Source organism: Pygoscelis adeliae, unplaced genomic scaffold, assembly GCF_000699105.1.
Source record: "Pygoscelis adeliae isolate BGI_AS28 unplaced genomic scaffold, ASM69910v1 Scaffold71, whole genome shotgun sequence".
NCBI classification, from domain to species: Eukaryota; Metazoa; Chordata; class Aves; order Sphenisciformes; family Spheniscidae; genus Pygoscelis; species Pygoscelis adeliae.
Window position 1 is genome coordinate 631,490 of NW_008824356.1, and position 18,889 is coordinate 650,378.

An 18,889-nucleotide genomic window follows, 5' to 3' on the forward strand; every position below is an offset into this window, starting at 1 on the left:
TCTGATTTGCTCAAATCTAAACAGAGACTAGACTAACACACACAATTAAGAGAAACTGACCATGATCAGTTGCCTCTGTAAGCCCAAGTATCTGCCAAAAAAAAAGTTTCTGACAGAATGTAATGCATATGCACCATGGAAGCTCAGGTGTTAGATCACTCAGATTGGGGAAAATATTTCCAGCTTCTCAGAAATTCTTCTGTACGGCAACTCTTAGCTAAATTATCTTAACAGAAAACTACACTTATTAAGACCTGCAGAATCAGTTACCTGAGTTATCAAAGACGAGAGTCACAGCACTAATTCAGGAAGCTGAAATACAGCTCCTGTTTTGCTAAAAACTACCCTAGCAATGAAGTGGTATTGAAAAGCATTTAAAAAGGTTTGCTGTCATTAAGATGCAATGGTATTTCTAAGTAACACAGAAAAACTCCACATAAGGTAATCCAGGAGAAACCTCTGGCTACCGACCAGCCCACCACACACACCAGGCACATAAAACAGAGCCATGACACAGACTTCAGTGTACTGCCACTGCATGCAGAGTGTCTGCAGGACTTTGCAAGAGCTTCTGCTTTTGAGCTCCTGCCACCAGCACCCGCAGCCACCAACTGCTTCTCCCAGAGGCCCGATACTTCTCACCAGCTGAGCCGTGGCAGCCCGCCTGTGCAAGAGGCAGCAGCAAGGGCCCCGCACCCTCCTGGGTGCCTCCCTGCCTGCTGCACACAGGATGTTTTCCCAAGGGAGCTAAAGGGTTTGGGTTTCTTTGCTCCCAGCCGTGGCTGAGATTTCAAGGAAGGAAGACATTACTTCTGCATGAAGCAGGAGCTCTTTATTCACACTGAATTATAAGTCTGACGAGCTTAGATGCAAGATGCCCCTAACCAAATGAGAAGCTTTTTCCTCAGAAAAGCTTTTTCTCTAGAAAGATAAAAACCCACATATTCATTAAAAAAGCCACTCAACAAGAAGAAATCCACCCATTTCAGGGTACGAAAGAGCAACTGGAGCGGAAAGACACCTGAAACAATAGGAAAAAATCTGCTTAAAAAAGCCAGCCAGGCTGGCCACCAGAAAGTCACCAATAGCATACAAGCCCCTGGGCCAAGCCTCCTTTCATGAGGGAAAAACACATCCTTTTGGCCAGCCGCCACTCATGAGCGAAAACCCGGCAGCTCTCAGGCTTTGTCTGGGGAGCGCCAAGATGCAGTCGGTCACTCCCCCTGCCCAGCCTCCAAACTCACCGGGATCTCCCCAGGCTGGCAGCCAGAGGAGAAGTGACAGCTCCCAACAGTTACACGGCAAGTCAAGCTGCAGGTGGAGGCAAGGGAGAAGTCTCAGGAAGCACCTCAGGGGTGTGAGACCAACAGTGGAGAACGTGAGCAGCTCTCCCCCTCCACCAACACCTAAATGGCTGCAGGCAGGGAGGGCAACGTCTCTTCTGCCCTGCCTACTCACAGCTTGCTGCTGGACTCTGCAGCCCCACTCAGTCCCCAGTCCAGAAGCAGCCATTATCACCTCCTCCAGGTGGCACTGCCAGGTGAGCCCCCATCAGCTCTGTCCCAGCCTCTATGCACCGAGCTTATAAAGTCATCCTCTCAACTCAAGAGTTCAAATGGACATATATTTCTGTAGACCACGCATGGATTCACAAACTAACATTTATACGAGCTACTCTTTCCTCCTACAGGTTTCTCAAAGCCTCTGGAGCTTTCAAGAAGAGCTGAGAGTTGAGAGAGAAAAGCAGATGGGAGAAAGAAGTTAGCAAGTCAGCTAGCACTAATGAATGCTTAAGACCGAATACAATTAAAAATCTTTATAATAGTATCAAAAATGTTCAGCTGCAAAAAGCTCATCTTCAAGTTACATTGCAAACTGCTTAAAAAAAAAAAAAACCTTGGTCACACAGCCGATCCTATTTGTTTTTTGTCAGAAAGGAACCTGAAGATAGAGCTGCAAATCATTCTCTTATGGTGGTGTTCTCCCTTCAGGCTAAAGGGTCTCCGATACAGCCAAGTCAAAGACATCCCAAAAGCAAACACTTTTGTGTGTGATCATCAAGTGAAATATTTATTCTAAGGTGTCCAGTACTCTCTGAAGTAGAATGGAGCATTTCACCTTAAGAGGTTATAAATCTCACCCCGTATCTTTTGTGATAGAAATGAACAATTCTACAAGCCACATAATAATTAAGCTAACATTATCTTTAGTTTTATTTGAAAGACCATCACTTTTCAAAGGATTAACGCCATTTGTAAAGAATAGGGCAAAGCAAATACAAAAGTATTGATAAAAACAGATATAGCTCCCAATAATACTCAGTTTAAGAGAGGCAGCCTTTAACCCACACAGCTAGTACAAGATCACTACTAAATTCCTACCCGTAGTCTCAGTTTTACAAATATATAAATTCACAGCACTGATCCTTTAGTTTAGAAAGTTTTTAATTCCATACTAAATCCATTAATTTGAATCAATTTAAAATGAGATCATCAGAAGTCTCACAGCACTGGTAAGATTTACATAACAGAACACTATAGATATTCTCCACATAACTGAAGACAACTATGTTGTTTGCGTATGAAGATACTAAACAGTTAAAGTTGCTACTTGCTGTTTGTTAGAGGTCAATAGCTAATAGCCATCAATAGCTTAGGGTCCCAACAGAGAACATAAAGTGGAGCCATATGCTTGTAGGAATCAGTTCTTCTCTCTCCTCCAGTTAAGAGAGCATGCTAGAGATTTAGTGTTACTCTGACAATGTTATGTTATAGCACTACATAAAATCAAAGCAAGAATTCTTCTACTGCCATATTAAATGCCCTAGCACTGCTCCTAGACACTGTCAGTGTGCTAGGATGGCTAAGGCTTGGCCTCCCCAGTTATTTTGCTTCAGGAAAACTAGACGTGACCTTCCAGGAGGAAATATTATCAATACCAAATTCAAGATGTATGGGAATCAATAATTGGAAAACTAAGGATCTCCTAATACAGTTCTAGATTACAAAAGAAAAAACCAAACCAGGCCTCACTGACATCTGTTCAGTTTGATGTGTATCTAAAGAAATTAAACCATAGCTACTGCTAAGGTACACATCAACAACTTTCACTTTACTGTCTTCAGCAGAGACTTTTACAGCACTGAAGTCAGAGGTTCAGTGATTCTTGAAAACAAGAGCTTTATGACCTCAGCTACCTCACATTGCCTCCTTTTCATTCCTAAGGATCTCGCCAGAGTTAAATTAACTTCCTTACTCTCTAAATATTCAAAAATAGAAATATTTTATGGCTATACGCGCACTTTCAGAAAGTCTAGATGACTTCTCTTGTGGGGGGCCATTAAGATATCCAGGTAAGAAGGAGGACTAAAAAGAAAGTATGCGGTTTCCCATTATCAAGTCAGTCAAAATTTGGTTTTATGTTAAAACTAGAAAACAAAGCAATGTATTTTTATGAAATTTATAATGTTTTGTAGCTTGAACTATTTATTTTAAAAAATCTATTAATATAAGCCATTTCATTTGCACAGGACTCAAGGATGTGTATTCTCCGAGTATCAACAGAGCAAGTATTAAATACAGAACTTAAACCTTCATTCATGCTTACCTCAGATGTAGCATTTAAAAACAATTCCAGAGCCTTCTGGTTTTGTTAATTTTTTTCTTTTTAAAAAGTTCTTAAAAAAAGAACATAAATACATAAATATACAGACACACACACACACACACTGTAGTGAAACCAAGCACAACTAAAAGGTAAAGTCAGTTGTATTTTCATGCCATGTACCTTATCTGGGAGGAAAAAAAGTTACACTCATTTTCCCAGCAGGATTTGTGTACACCACCTTATCTGTGTGTTTAGCCTCCCTGAAAAAACACCAGTTGCTCAACTGGGATGCATTTGTTTGAGACGCCTTTTATTTGATATAGTAGCTAGAAGGAAGAGCAGTCAGCACTGTGTGACCAAGAAGCTTTCCACTAACTTGAGATGGGAAGTGCTAGAGAAGCACATAATAGTAAGAGTATGCCAAGACAGAGAGTGCTATCAGTTTCAAAATAAATTAACATAGAATAGGAGAAATGGACAGCCTCTGATAAAGTATCCTCAAGCCCACAGAGTTCTTCCACTAGAAAAGTGTACCAATTATCTCCTGGGAAATAAATTCTTCCTTAGGTTTTCTAAATTAGGGAAGGTTCTTGATCAGGGCTTGTTACACCCTTTTTCAGATGCATTTGATATTTATGTAGACAAGATGCTGGACTACAGTCACCACTCCTCTGCTTAGAACAGTTTCTACAATAAGAAGCAAGATGGGGAGTAAGTCTGTTACATCAATCATACCCTAAATGCTAAATGTATTATTAAACACATTTAGATATCTTTCCATTCAGGTTCTGAGCGCAAAGTCCTTTGGGTCTTACTTACAAAAGAGAAGTAAATCAGTCCTTTCATAAGTTGAGGTGGTTTTGCTAAATGAAAACACTTATGTCAGCACTATCATTTTTTCCCATCACCAGTACTACAGCTCTTCTGTTCTAAACGAAAAACAAATAAAGGTTTTAGCATGTTATACCCCACAATAAATAAACTAAGACTGTATTAGAGATTATTGTCAATATTCAATAAATGAAGCCTCACTACAGCATTTGATCCATTATGCATTAGTGAACTAAGACGACCATGAAGATTTCAATTAAGGAAGATAAGCAAATATTTTTGGTTTTACCATTTCAATTTTAATACAATTAAAAAAAAAAGGTAAATGTTATGCATGGCAATGTTTATTAAACAATCACATTTCATTTAAGCATTAAAATGCAGCAATCTGGAAAAGCTGCCAGAAACAATGTTTGGCTTCAGAAAAGGCGATTATGAAATTACTTCCAATAAAATTCAAATACTCTCTTGTCTGTTGATTAGTTGAATGCTTTAGACTGGAAGGAACAAAAAGTGCAAATCAGCTGAATGTTACTGTCAAAAGTAAAGTCTTAGTGTCCTACAAGCAGTTACTGAAAGGCCTCACCTCAATCTTCATGATAAAGGACGAAATTCTCCAATTTCTATACAATTATAATTTACTGTAACATTTCAAACAACGTAACATTATTACTAAAACAAAATTAATTTCAGAATATAACTGCAGTATTCTGCCTACAATGAGCACCTTTTTTTCCTTTTTTTTTTTTTTAATCTAATTTGCTTGACATGAGATGGCATGAGATACATTCTCACTGTAAAACTGGAAACTTACATGAAACAATACAGTTACAACCACTTACAGGAACATGTTCCAGCTTAAGGTAATTTATACCTAAGCATAATACTTTTACATGAAAAATCTAAGATTCATATTGTGGCATTCTGTTTCTGCTGATACACTTTCAGGAAAGTGACTCATCACAGAGTAGCTAAATCTTGACCTGCAGCTTAGCCTTTTGCAGAAAGATTGCCCTTTTGCGCATCATCTTTATTGGAGGACTTGTAAAGAAATGGACAAAAGTTAATAGGTAACATTTGACATATAGGCAAATTATAAGCATTTTATTTTTTTTAAATTCAACACAATGATTCGGTGGCAGTTTGAAATAAAAATGGAGTATCTTTCTGCCTCCTACATCACTTGAGAATCACTTCATATACAGACATAGTGAAAAACAGTGTGATTATCATTTTATAAAGGCTCTAAGAATACACTAGCAACTTTCAATTTGTTCTTGTAAAATTCTTTTAAAATATTGTGGAAACATGTTCTTATATGTGGGTACTGCTGCTTGAAACTGAACAGTTGGTTGACATCCAGACAACTATTACAATTTTCCAAAAGCAAAGCAGCTTATAAGCATAAAAAACAAATGGTCATTTTGCTAAAATTTAGACCTAATTTAGTAATTTGTAGAATGACACTTTCAAACTGTGCAACACAAAATAATATAGCCAACAGTAACATACAGGTACACCATTTAATATTTATTATATGCATTTTATATACATCATTTTTCAACAGCTGTACTTTTGCTATGTGGTACAATCTTAAAAATTTGCTGATTCATAGTTTGTAAAACAGAAACCTTACAAAACTCATCAAAACTCGCAAACTGATCAGAAAAGTTTTGTGGAAGACTAGAAAAAATACTTTATTGTATTAATCATGCATTACACAAACAAAATCTTTAGTTACACCATAAACTGAAGCACATCTGAAAATAAAATAAAAGCAGGGAATAACTAGTCAAAACACAACAGATTTATGAATCTTGAATCAACTACTTTTGTATTCTATTTGAAACGCAAATAAAAATATTTTTCACTCCAAAAGTTCTGAAACAAGATTGTTTTTTGGAATCAACTCCACTCCAGGTACTTAACCAGAAGAAAAAGAAATTCTTGGTTTGCAACTTTAGAATTGTCAGATGTCCCATTTGTCTCATCTATTTTAGACTGTTCAAAGAGTGCCATGATAGATATACAGGGCCCTTTAACACACTACATAAAAGGATATAAAGACCAACAAAAAGTGAAATAAATAACAATAGGCCATTAGCAAGATGGGTAATCCTTGATAAATAAACTCGTAAATACAGTAAGATGTACAAAATATCACATAGTGATAGGATGCCAAGATTAATTTTTTTTTTTTTTTTTTTAAAGAGTTCATTCGGGGGTGTTAACCCCTCTGTGTTTCATTTGAACACATTTTACAGTCCTTTATTTATGAAGACAGTTACGCGATGATGATGAATTAGCATCCTTATGCAAGGACTTAGCTGAGCTGTATTAGGCAAAAGAAGGGAAGAGTGTGGTTACACGGCAGCGGGTCAGTGAGATCTCTGTGTTTTAGGGTTCTATAATGCAGAAAAACATTATCAATACAATCTTGAGCACTGTTGTGACAGGCTAAATATATAAAAAGACTTATAAAAACTAGAATTTTATCCAAACATTTTGTGCAACTAATGCTAAAATATTTTAAGTTAAATTTCCTTTTCTTTAAAGCAAAATAAAAGTTTAAAAGGGGAATCTGTGGCATTCAACTGATAAACAGAAGATTACTAAGAGATGAAAAGAAAGCTACTCTTGGAGCTCACTTCCCCCCACAAGAGCACCACATTCCTAACCCTAAGGCAGCACACAGAGTCCAAAATAAAAGTCTTTTGTAAGATCAGACTCCACGTTTGCTTAAAGACACCTAAAGAACAGACATACGCTCAGTTCATATCCAGTCAAGGCTACAAATACTGGTTTTCTTTTTTGTATTTCTTCCCACCCCCCCAAATACAGTAATTACAGTTAAATGAATGAGCCTGACATTGTTCAAGATGCGGTGACTTTTCACCAACTTATACCTGCCCCACATAAGAGCCTTCACTCAGGCAGATCAGATGTAGTGTCTTATTGGTAACCTTATCATTGATGGCAGTGACGCATTCCCTCTTTTTTGTCCAAACAGACCTGCTGTTATGACGCAGGTTTGTTCTGCTATGTCACACAAATACTTTGGCAAGGGCATCAGCTCCTGCACTGGCAATATACGCTTTTGACGGATGAAATGCTACATCATAAATTGATTCATCCAGCTTTTTCCTATGAGCTGTTATTTCTTGCACACATGTTTTGCTGTCGAAATTCCATAACCTAATGGAACAATCATGGCCTGTTTAGGAAAAAAAGAAAAAAAAAAAGACAAAAGACAAAGTTAGATTTGTCAGACACTTAAATGCATGACAAATGCAAAATTTCTAGAGCATACAGAATATGACAAAACCCTTACTTCCAGACATTAAATAGATTCCATTAGGATCTACAGCTAGACTTGTGACAGCATCCAAGTGAGCAACCATAGAATGGATCATTTTACCTAAAAGAAAAATAAACAGTGAATTTCCTGCGAAGTATTGTTTCTTTTAAAAATAACATTACATGTAATATAGAATAACATGCTTATTTAGATTCCAATAATATCTGAATGATACAATTGTATTAGAAATTATTAAGTTTCAACTGCAGACTCTTGTATAAGCATATGGGTAAGTGATACACAACTCTCAAAAAGGCATTCCCATTGTAAGCACTCTTTTTATCCATCTGGCATCTTTACTGGTAGCAGTGACAATGAAGACCAATCCTAAAATGACTGGGCGAGAACCTCAATTTTTAGTCCCTTAAATGTCCTAATACCTGCCCCAGTAGGACAAAGTGTTGATGAAGCTTTGTAAAAAGAGATTTACTGAGTCATACCAAAGGTCCATCTAACTCTGCCATCACTAGGAGAGAGGCTATTGGTGATAAACCAGGGCAGAAAATAAAAACAAGGCAACTGTAAGTGATACTTGCCCAGAATACTCTCCAGCCTCTAATAATTAACTGTTCAGTTATGTCACAAACCAGAGGTGTTATCTCTGCATTCAACTACTCTTACTGTGTTTCTTTTCAGTGGCTTCCATTCCTGGACTCTTAGTAACATCTTTTAGCATCTCATGATGATTTTTGGAAGGAGTTCCAGAATGTTTAACTGCACATTATAAGAACAACCACCTCTTTCTGTTTTGAACCTGTCACCTGTTGGGGGTTATCAACTAAACTTTAGTTCATGTATTGGAAAAAAGAGCAAATAAATTCCTAAAAACCATGACTAACATGAAGAAGGTATATAATCTTTGCCCAGTTGTCTGTCTTCCTGAAGAATCTCAGCCTATTTAGTTTCTAAGATTCTTCCTGAAGAAGCTAAATGCTAGTGAAGGTACCTCATCATCTTTTTAGCCATTCCCTGAAACATTTTAATTTGGCTGTATCCCTTTTGAGATAAGGGAGACTGGAGTAACACAAAGTATGCATGTGGATACACCAAGAATTCATACAAAGGTATTAACAATGATTCTTTTTGTTGTTTACTCCTTTCCTTCCTCCTAACATTCATTTTGCTGTTCTGACTGCTAAGTGCCAAACTGACATTTTCATTCAACCTCTTCTTATAACTCCGAGGTTCTACCTTGAGTAAGAACAGTCAGACCAGGGATTATTATTTTATATTATAAAGTTTGTTTTTCCTTACATGCATCGTTTCACATTTATCCACATGGAATTTAATCTGCCTGCTTTTAAGTCTATTAAGATCTTCCGTTCTTCATCTTTAATACCCTGAATTAATGAATGTCAGTAAACTGTCAACATATTGTCCCCTGTCCAGATGTTTCACATTATGTTGAACTACTGCTGATCCCTCCAGGACTTGGTAATTTTTATTTCACAAAATGACCATTTACTTCTACCGTCTGTTTCCTGTCTTTGACCCAATTATTTGTTCATGCAAGATTTTTCTCCTTCTTCTAAATCTTTGTTTCTTTAAAGTAATAAATTTTAATTTCAGGACAATCATTGGAATGCATTTAATGACCACAATTCAAACACATACATTCATGGCAGGTGAGAAGGGGGAAAAAAGGTGTCTTAGCTTTTTGTTTTTAAAAACAAAAAACCCAAGAACACCACCCCCCACCCCACCCAAACCAGACACACTTAAAACAGGGGTTTTGTACATGTGCTTACTTAAAGTCAGCTTATGCTGATTTTTTTTTCTTCTTCCAACTTTGGCAGGATAACATGCAGGAAGTGACTGGTAATTTGACGAACAGGAAATCTATGTTCATTCTTACAATTATTCCAACCTTTTTGTCATGACAGACTGTGCAGTTTTTCCCTATAACCTTCTTTCCCCTCTTTTTTCCAGATCCTTTTCTGTTTTATAAAATTAACCAGCAACTTAAGTATAAGACAGGATTCCATTACTACAATGACTTTAGGGTTATTTCTTGCCCTAATAGGTACTAAGCAATGTTCCTTACTACTGAGAGTTGAAAAACATAACTGATACATGCTTAGAGTTAAAAGCATGGAAATGATGAAGACAGGAAGAAAGTGGCAGACATAATCTATAAATTAGCAAAGTGCTAACTTAAGAGGACCTTCTTGTCCGTCACAACTATCTCTGCATGTTTTGAGAGTATTTTCTAACTGCTGAAGTCACAATTGCAATGAATATCACTATTTCATAGAAAAGGTACTGAAGAGGTTTAATCTTACGAACACCAAAAGTTCTCTTGTGTAAAACTGCATCACTAGTAAGTTTTCTACAAAATGAATTCTCCCTATGTCCATCCAGATTTACTTTAAACATATTCATACATACAAGTTCAGTTCTCTTTATCCTTACCCGTTTTGTTGTCAAAAAATTTGATGTGTCTATCTTCATGTGCTGTAATAGTTACAGGAAGTGTGGGATGACTTACTACCTTGTTAATATGATTATTTGATTGTACACCTGAAAATAAAATAAAAAAAAATATTCACCTGCCTTAAACAAAGGATTAAAGTTACAATGAGAATATTTTAGCATTTCACTTTAGCTTACTATGTTAACTAATATTATATAAATAACGTTTTAGGCAGAGCATCAATGAATCTCCTAAGAAATAAATAATAGCTTCTTGCTTTACAAGATGGGGCTAAGCCAGGTATACTCTAGCCAATGTACTGTAAGGTTAAAGCTGTACAAGTGGTTTATACACATGAAAGATTTTTGAGAGAGCTAGCAAACAAACCAAGCAAGTACTGCAGGGCAGCACTAGCCAAGTAGAAACAAACTATGGCATCTATAATATGTTTAGCACACACCTCTTATACCTCCACATCAAAAAAAAGTTTGTTTTTTTTTCCCTGAGCTAAGATAGGCTCCAAATAACTGAAGTCAACCTAACCTATTAGGTTCTGTCAGATATATTTACGTCTTACTTCAACTTAAAGAAACAATGAATGGTTTAGAATCTCTTTCTGTAGAAGATTTTAGAATACTCTTTAAAAAACATTTTCTTATCTTGATATGCCAGTGTTTTAAGGCTTGTTCCCTTCATTTCTGTGCTTAATTTTTGTTGATTCCATTTAAGATTCTCTCTTCAAACTAGGAAAGGTATTTCTCCAATTTGCAATGTTCTTTCTCACTGTCAATGCCAGTTTTTGCACAAGCCACCTAGAATATAGTTTTTACAGTTTTGTAACCTGTGTTGAAGTCTTTATGTAAGCTATTTAATACTGTAAGTATAACCACTAAGTAAACAGGACTACTTGGAGAGGAGAAGCAAATTATCCCCTTGCATTATTCTTTTAGATCTCATTTCAATGAAAGGAATGACCAGAAACTGGAGGTTTTCCTTACAGAACACTTCCATAAGTTCAAGAAAAGAAGGCTCCTCTATCTAGAGTTTCATCAGATACATACAATTCTTAAAGAGCTACATCTCCATAGCACCTTATTTGTAGCAACAGAATTTCTAGTATTAAAAGTTCCACAGGAGAGAGTGTTTAATCACAATCTGTGCAGAATTCTACACTGAACTAATACTCTGCTTAATTCACTTATTTGCTTAATATCCTCCATGTTAAGGCTATATAATGAAAACTGTGTTTTAATATGCAATTCAGACAACTGAATTTTGAGAAACCTTAGAGAACAAAACCTGTTGCTTTCACTGTCTCTAACTGCTTTCAAATCCTGCTAACCCACAATCTTTTCCATTGTGTCTGTTCCAAGCATCTTTAAGCATCTAACCAACTTTCAAATTGCATGATGCAGGAGAGGAGCAAAACTTTTTCATTTAATTCACCACATAATAAAACTTGGATAAAGGTACCTCATCCAAGATGGATATTTAATACAGAAGAGCTTTACTTACCAGATTCTATTTGTGATGAAAGCATTACCACTGACTGGGATGTTTCTAAATCATAGATGACTGTGCTGCCAGTGTTAAAAGATGCCACCATATGAGCAGGGTCACAACCTATAAAGTCAACTGATGTAGGTATTCCATGCTCTAGAAAGAGGAAAAAAATGTCTTTAGAAAGAATGAAACACTTAAAATTCTTGACAGTTTAAACATTTAGTTTGTTTTATACTCATACTTTAAATAAGAAATTCACTCCCTTCTTTAGAGTAATGCTACAGCGCCAGGATTACTTTATTATAAGATCTTTTCCCTTTACTCCTGTTACCTCGTTTTGATAAACGGAGATAATGAGCCTGGATGCATCATCAGCTGCCTCATAACAGATTTTCAAAACCACTGCAAAAACTTACCTTTCTCTCCATTGTAAGTGCAAATACAGGGCATTTTTTCTGGTGGGCTCCATAATCTAATAGTGCCATCTGCTGAACAAGATAGTAAGTGATTCTTTACACCGCTGTAAGCAAGACCCCAGACTGCATCTGTGTGAGCAATTAATGTGCCAGCTAGAACGTTTGGCTCTGGAAAAAACAAAAGTTCAGAAATGAAACCTTTTTAGTGAAGAAACATTAAATAAGTATTTCTTGTAACTCAATATAAATTAAATTCCACATAAAACTGTCATATATTCCCCCCAGCCCTTCCTGTTTAAGCAAGAGCTAGAATATTAACACAGGAGGTCATTTTGCACAACCACTGTCAGCTTTCTCAAAAAAACCCAAAAAACCTCACCAAAAAAGAAAAACAAACAAACAAAAAAACCCACAAAACCAAACCAACCAACAAAACCCCACAAACAACTATGTCCCTTTTTCCAGAATGATACACGCTTGGTACCACCTCCTCTCTGAGGCACTTGCTTCTTCCCTCCAAATTCACCATCTTAAAGATGCTTGGTCACAGCCCTTCCTCTGTACAAAGGTGCAGAAACACCTAACAAAATCAGCTTTCCACTTAAACACTGATACCCAATGCTGTTTTTAACTCAGTGTACTCTGCTGACACAGGGGCATGCTCTAAAACTCTCAAGCACCCTAATAATTAAAACAAGATTACTTCTGTTGTGGAACAGGTAAAAACATTCTTATTTTTTTCTCCCTGATACTTTATAGTTGTCTTTTATAGAAGGGTTTTTAATCTATTCGCTAGCAGACTGAGTAGAGAAGTGAGAGAAAAAGACAAATGGAAAGGAATAAAGCCAGATCAATCATTAAAATTTAGTTTTGCAGGAAATTAAAAACAAGTTGGTCTTGCAACCCAAAACCCTGCTAACAAGCTTTAGGGAAGAAAAAACATCCTATTAGGGCGCTCTCTTTTAAAAATAACTTTGTCAGTTGAGTAGAGAGTTCTGTCTGAGGCCCATGAAAATTATACCAACAATCCAATTATACCTACATGAAGAAATCGGACCATTTTTAGTGATTAGACTATATTGAGTAAATTTTTAGCAGAGGCACAATTTGAGCTATATATTGGTTTTAAGGGACAGGGTGTAGCAGTCTTCCTAAATCGGTGCAAGACAGCACTGCCTCCCATCCCTCCCCATCTCTCTGCCACAAATTATGCAGCCTGAGTGTTGTATTAGCTCATTCATTACATTGACACAAGAGAGAGAGGAAGAAATCTTGACTCTGTCCCATTCAAACTTCAGTCAATCACGGAACTGCACCCTTAGAATTACACTAAACACAAAATGCTGATCAGCATCAATGGCAGGAGAGTGATGCGCAGTTTTCCAAGCAGTTATGAGCTCTTTAGAGACATCAGTTATGGGAACTGAGATGCAAATCAGAAACATGGGACATAGAATTTGAGTACACTTATCTTAGTTTTCTGAGAATTTCCTATCAGAAGAAATAATCATTCAAAAATTTGGAATTTTGGTTCAAAGTATAAGCATGCTTCTTAAAAAATAATTTATAATTAATTTTTTCGTTACTGTTTAAACCTCAGAAATTGCCAGTCTTCCTATTACAGTTCTGTACAAAGTATGTCACCAAGTGGGAATAAATAATTAATGTTTACCACACACAAAAAGTTGAAACCACACAATTTAGTTGATAAATGGCAGTTACATTTCACAAAAGCTCCAGAAAATAGATTAGCATCAAGCAGAAAATCAGTGTTGAAGACAAGTGTCATGAGTTGTTTATCTTTTAAAAGACACTTACCATAAGTATCATATGGATCCACATTAGGGCTAGGCATGTTCCACCACTGGATGGTTGCATCAATACCACCACTGAAACATTGTTCTCCATTGGAACTAATTGCCAATGACAATACAGGTCCACTATTGGGAGACAGAGAAAAGGAAGTTTATTGATACTGCCTACAGAATAGAAATGAAAATTAGCTATCTACTTTCAAAAAAAATTGGATTGGATTAAGTATTTAAAAAAAATTCAAACTCCAAAGAAACAATTATGTTAAAACCTTTAAGTCTCAACAAGTTATACCAACCTGTATTAAAATATTCATAACAAATTAACTAAAACTATCCAAATTCAAGCAATTCAAAGAACATCATCTTATTTCTCAGAAGCAACAGTAACTAAACCTATAAACAGTGCGTTTTTACAGTACATCTATACCAATCTAATAGCTAGCTGTGCTGGAAGAGGTGGTTGTAGCTCTCCTCCCCCCCGCCAATTTTCTCATCCTATTTTAGGAACTGACAGTAACCTATGCCCCAGTAAACTGGTTCAGAAAAATGATCCCATAAAGAGTACTTTTTGGCCAAAGTTCGACTTCTACTGGCTTAACTTCAACCTGTTTGCTGTGGTGTCAGACAAGCACAAGCTGTAGCCCAAAGGAAGCAGCAGGTCTACTCCTTTGGACACACTACTAGGTCAGGCTTAACTGTATTGTAAGACCATATCCCCAAAATTAGATGCCTGGCTCATTTGACGGGCCACACTCAGGATATAAGGAGTTCACTGGTTGTTTAAGCGCAGATGAGCAAACTAGAATTACATATTTGAAGATGGTGAAAAGGAAGACTATTGGTTGAATCCACCTACGTATTTGGCAAAGGGAAGAACGAAGCTGGGCTGAAAGGGAATGTTGCTCAAAGCCTGCCTGAGGAGAAAAATAGTAGAATTACTTTGTAACCAGTCTCATTGGAAGTCATAGGGTGGGGATCAGTTCTGTATCAAAACGTCCCCAAACCTTACCTTTTGGTACTCAGTAATAAAAGCCCAAACAATAGCCCAAATTTAGACAGAGAAAGAGATCTGACGGAGAATTCAATTGGTCAGTGACCCTCTATCACTCAAAAGAACGCTCGTATTTAAACATGAGGACAAATTAGTCACCCAGCCCTAGGGAAGAGTGTTTTACGCTTCAGCTAGTAAGTGCAAAAATAAGACATTACATTCTATCAAGTAAGTGGCTTAAGGAAAGGAGGAGGGCGATGATCATATGTGTAGATTTCCTAATACAAACTACTGATTTTTTTTTTTTTTTTTTTTTGTCGAGGCCAGCACAGGAAGCATTATCCACATCCATGCTTAACAAAGAGCTCTCGTGAAGCTTACCTGCTAACTGGGTTGGAGACTGGATCTTTAGTTATATAAGCAAAGTACACTCAAACTACTGTAACTGGCTACGGACCGCGCATTTTTGTCTTGCCTTCTTATTGGAAGGAAGCAGAATTCAGAATTAGCAACTGAAACTCAGGCACTAATAAAGCAGTTAATGTGAGTTGAAAAATCACTAGGAGTTTTACAAGTCCCAGCTCAACTTGCAAGTTTTACTAACATTGTTTAATTCAGGTTAGCTCATTGTCACCATCTGCCACAACAAAGACCTTTCCTTGTTTCAGATTAGTTTGTGTAATCTTCTTTCCCAAGATCTTGGGCTGGACCGCAATCAGAAATGAGAGTATTTGTTACGGTGTGTAACGAACCACCATCTGCACACAAAGCAAGCAAACTTGAGACAGGAAAGGAGGAAGCCTGGATTGACATTGCAAGAGAACTGATTGTAGCTATCAGAACTTTACTCAGGTATTAATCAACTTTTTGATTACAACAATTCTTTCACTGATTTTTCAAGTTCCCCCAGACCTGAGAGGCATATGTATGAATTAATACCCATGCCCTATCTACTACTTTGGCCTATCCTAGCAATGAAATTTTATCTCTTATTCTTGTTCAAGCCCCTAAAAAAATTCAGAACCCTCCTAGTCACTTGCTTGATCTCCTGATTTTTCACTCATTGAAGCTGCATTCAATTTTCATTTTTTTATTTTGGTCCTGATGATTGCATCTGTACTTTTAATTTCTCAGAGCTGTATCTGAAGATACTAGGTAAGACTAATAAATTCTACTTTATCTTCTTCACATATTATATATAAAATCCACAGTCCAAGACATGGGCATCGCTCAGGTGATTTCACTGTCTTCTTCCACAGACTCTCCTTTCCATTGCAACTAACCACATTTGCCACTTCCTGTCCTTGCTTTATCATGTGCAATTCGTGACAGGGACTCAGTATTTACCTGTTTTTACAAAGTATAAACGGACCTTGTCCATATGATGTAAAAATAGAATACATTTGTGGCTTTTAAACTGAAGTGTCTTATGAATCCATGAGATAATGACCATACATTTATCAAGCATTAATTATGTCAAACACTTACATGTGGGCCCTAAATGTGTAGATGGGTTCTACATCTAAAGAGGCACTCCTGAAAGAGAAAGGAAGAGTTATTACACTACATGAAATCTCTACTGAAAAACTCTGAAAATATTTAAGAGTTTAATCAATTCCAAAGGCATCTGAAACACAATTGATGTTTTATAAAAACCCATATACTTGCTTTTTGGCAGGAACAGTTTTCTGCAAATTCCAAAGTTTTAGAGTATGGTCCTCAGAGGCTGTAACCAGCACAGGCTCTACAGGATGAAAAGCTAACGCCCGCACTCCATCAAAATGACTGCGTAGCGTATACTTAGGGTTCCATGTCTTTCGGAAGGCATCTTTATTAGCTGGCAGCTTAAAAAAAGAAAAGGAAAGGAGTAATTTTATCTTGGGTTTATAAATTATGTATAATATATATCTCCCCGTAGTTTAGTAAAACATGCTATTTTTGATTCAACTAACACATGTTCAATCTTAAGTTTGCATTTATCTATTGATCTGTCTATATGCATCTATAACTCCCTCTCTAGCATGCAAGGTAGTCTGCAAATTTTTCTATTGTAATAGTTTCTTTTGTCCCAGAGTGGAACGGAGTACAATGCTGAATACACAGACAAGAAGCCTTGATTTTCAAAACCTGGTTTTAAGCCTTTTGTGCAATGATACTTTAATTCTTCTTCCCTGAAGAAAGATAAAGGTTTCATTGCTTATCATGTTCTCTGCACCCAAGGAAGAGATTACAACTGTGAAAAGCTCATTTATCACTTAAACACAATAAAAATGTGCTTCAGGTCCCTAGTGAGTGATCTTCCTCAGATGAGTAACTTGACTGAGAATGACAGGAAACATATGTAATTCTTGAATACTTCTACACGTGAAGGTATGTACGCAGAAACAGGTAATCCAAATTCCAATACGTATTTGTCATGATTTTAAACATAACATTACATATAAATATTTTTAAAGTCTTTAATGAGTTTTAAATATATTCGTGAGACAATCACTTAGTTACTATGTGAAGCAATATATACAAATGTTAAGTTTATATATTGTGAACATCCAATTCATACTCTTAACCTATAGACTGTTAGGCTAAAATACAAAAATTACAGATGCTTAATAGAAATTATAAGTAACTCAGAAAAGTTAACAGAAAATCTCAAGCTCTTCTAGTGACTGCAGGAGACTAATTTAGAGCTTTGAACACAATTTATATTATGCAGAGAGTAGACTCTTAAAAGACTATATCCCACTTGTCCTAAGCCTCCATCATAAGGAGAAATACATGTGCAGGTACTTCTCTCTTCCTCTCAAGTAATTATAAAGGGAGTTTAGAAAACTGACTTTAGTTAGATGACCAAAATTAGCAAACTAGCAATGAATGGAAACTAATCCTATCGTCAGCCTTACACACTATTCACCATGTAATTGTTAAAGCGTGTTTCTCAACTGTAGGCCAGAATCAGTATCCCAAGATACTTTCAGCAACACTATTAAGAGATTAAAGTCTCCCATAGCTAATAAAATCTTAGTACCTTATATCTGTCAGGACTGAAAATAAAAATCAGATCATAACGTAACACATACTGTAATAAGTATTCTTGGACCAAATCTATATCCTGGACTGAATTACCACTACTCGCTCAACCTAAATTTGATTCTATCTAACCAAAATAAATAGAAAGGCTCAGACAATAAAATTTACTGTTCTGAGTTACAGATGTGCAGACATTTGCTTTTCCCTTATATTAATGTAAATTTCTGGCTTAAGTGCAAACTATGCCAAATTCAGATCAAGCAAGAGAAACTTGTTATACCAGACATGTAACCTCATTTTTTTTTTTAATACCATCCAACAAATACATTTTATAACAAAGCATTTTGTTTCCAATCCTCCTACTTCAGCATATACTGAATACCGCAATATTTTTGTTGAGATTTAAGTTATTTAGCACTACACTGCATATTATATACAAGCTTCATAAAAAGAATAATCTTTTGTTTCAGGGAACAGAGTAGAATTCTGGAGTTCTGCATTAAACTTGATAAGATTTCAGCCCAACCTGCATATTCATTCACCTCCCTGAATCTAAAGTGGCTAAGAGAAGGAAAAAAAAATAAAATTGTATTTTTCTAGCAGAGTCCCTCGATATTTTTAATCCTCATTATGTAATGTATTCATCCACCTGGCTAACTCATGTTGCCTCATGCACTTGTGGTGATCTGGGGCTTAGAGAAGTTAAAGCCAAACATTTGAAATAGCAATGGTTAATTTTAGCACATGTCCCAGATTAGACAGAAGACCTGGATTCTTTGGGTGCAACATGCATCCACACCACACTGATTTCTATTAAAGTTGTGATGAAGAGTCATTCAAGAAAACCAGGACTGAATACAGTGGTCCTTATTTTTCAAAATAAGGAAAAGAGTTCATTAAATTTTTTTTGTTAAAATGGCTGTTGCAATC

General features: G+C 36.4%; 1 protein-coding gene across 3 annotated transcripts in view; it reads right to left on the reverse strand.

Moving 5' to 3' along the window:
* Positions 1-4,720: 4,720 nt before the first annotated feature.
* STRN3 (striatin, calmodulin binding protein 3) overlaps positions 4,721-18,889 on the reverse strand; it is a 48,033-nt gene continuing 33,864 nt past the window's right edge. For all 3 annotated transcript variants that reach the window (XM_009319344.1, XM_009319343.1, XM_009319342.1), the window contains 8 exons: positions 16,601-16,776; positions 16,421-16,468; positions 13,946-14,067; positions 12,128-12,295; positions 11,724-11,864; positions 10,208-10,315; positions 7,769-7,855; positions 4,721-7,651 (listed from right to left, as the gene is read on the reverse strand). In XM_009319344.1, the coding sequence (XP_009317619.1) occupies positions 7,482-7,651; positions 7,769-7,855; positions 10,208-10,315; positions 11,724-11,864; positions 12,128-12,295; positions 13,946-14,067; positions 16,421-16,468; positions 16,601-16,776 (1,020 nt within the window). In that variant the 3' untranslated portion in view covers positions 4,721-7,481. The remainder of the gene's footprint in view (positions 7,652-7,768; positions 7,856-10,207; positions 10,316-11,723; positions 11,865-12,127; positions 12,296-13,945; positions 14,068-16,420; positions 16,469-16,600; positions 16,777-18,889) is intronic.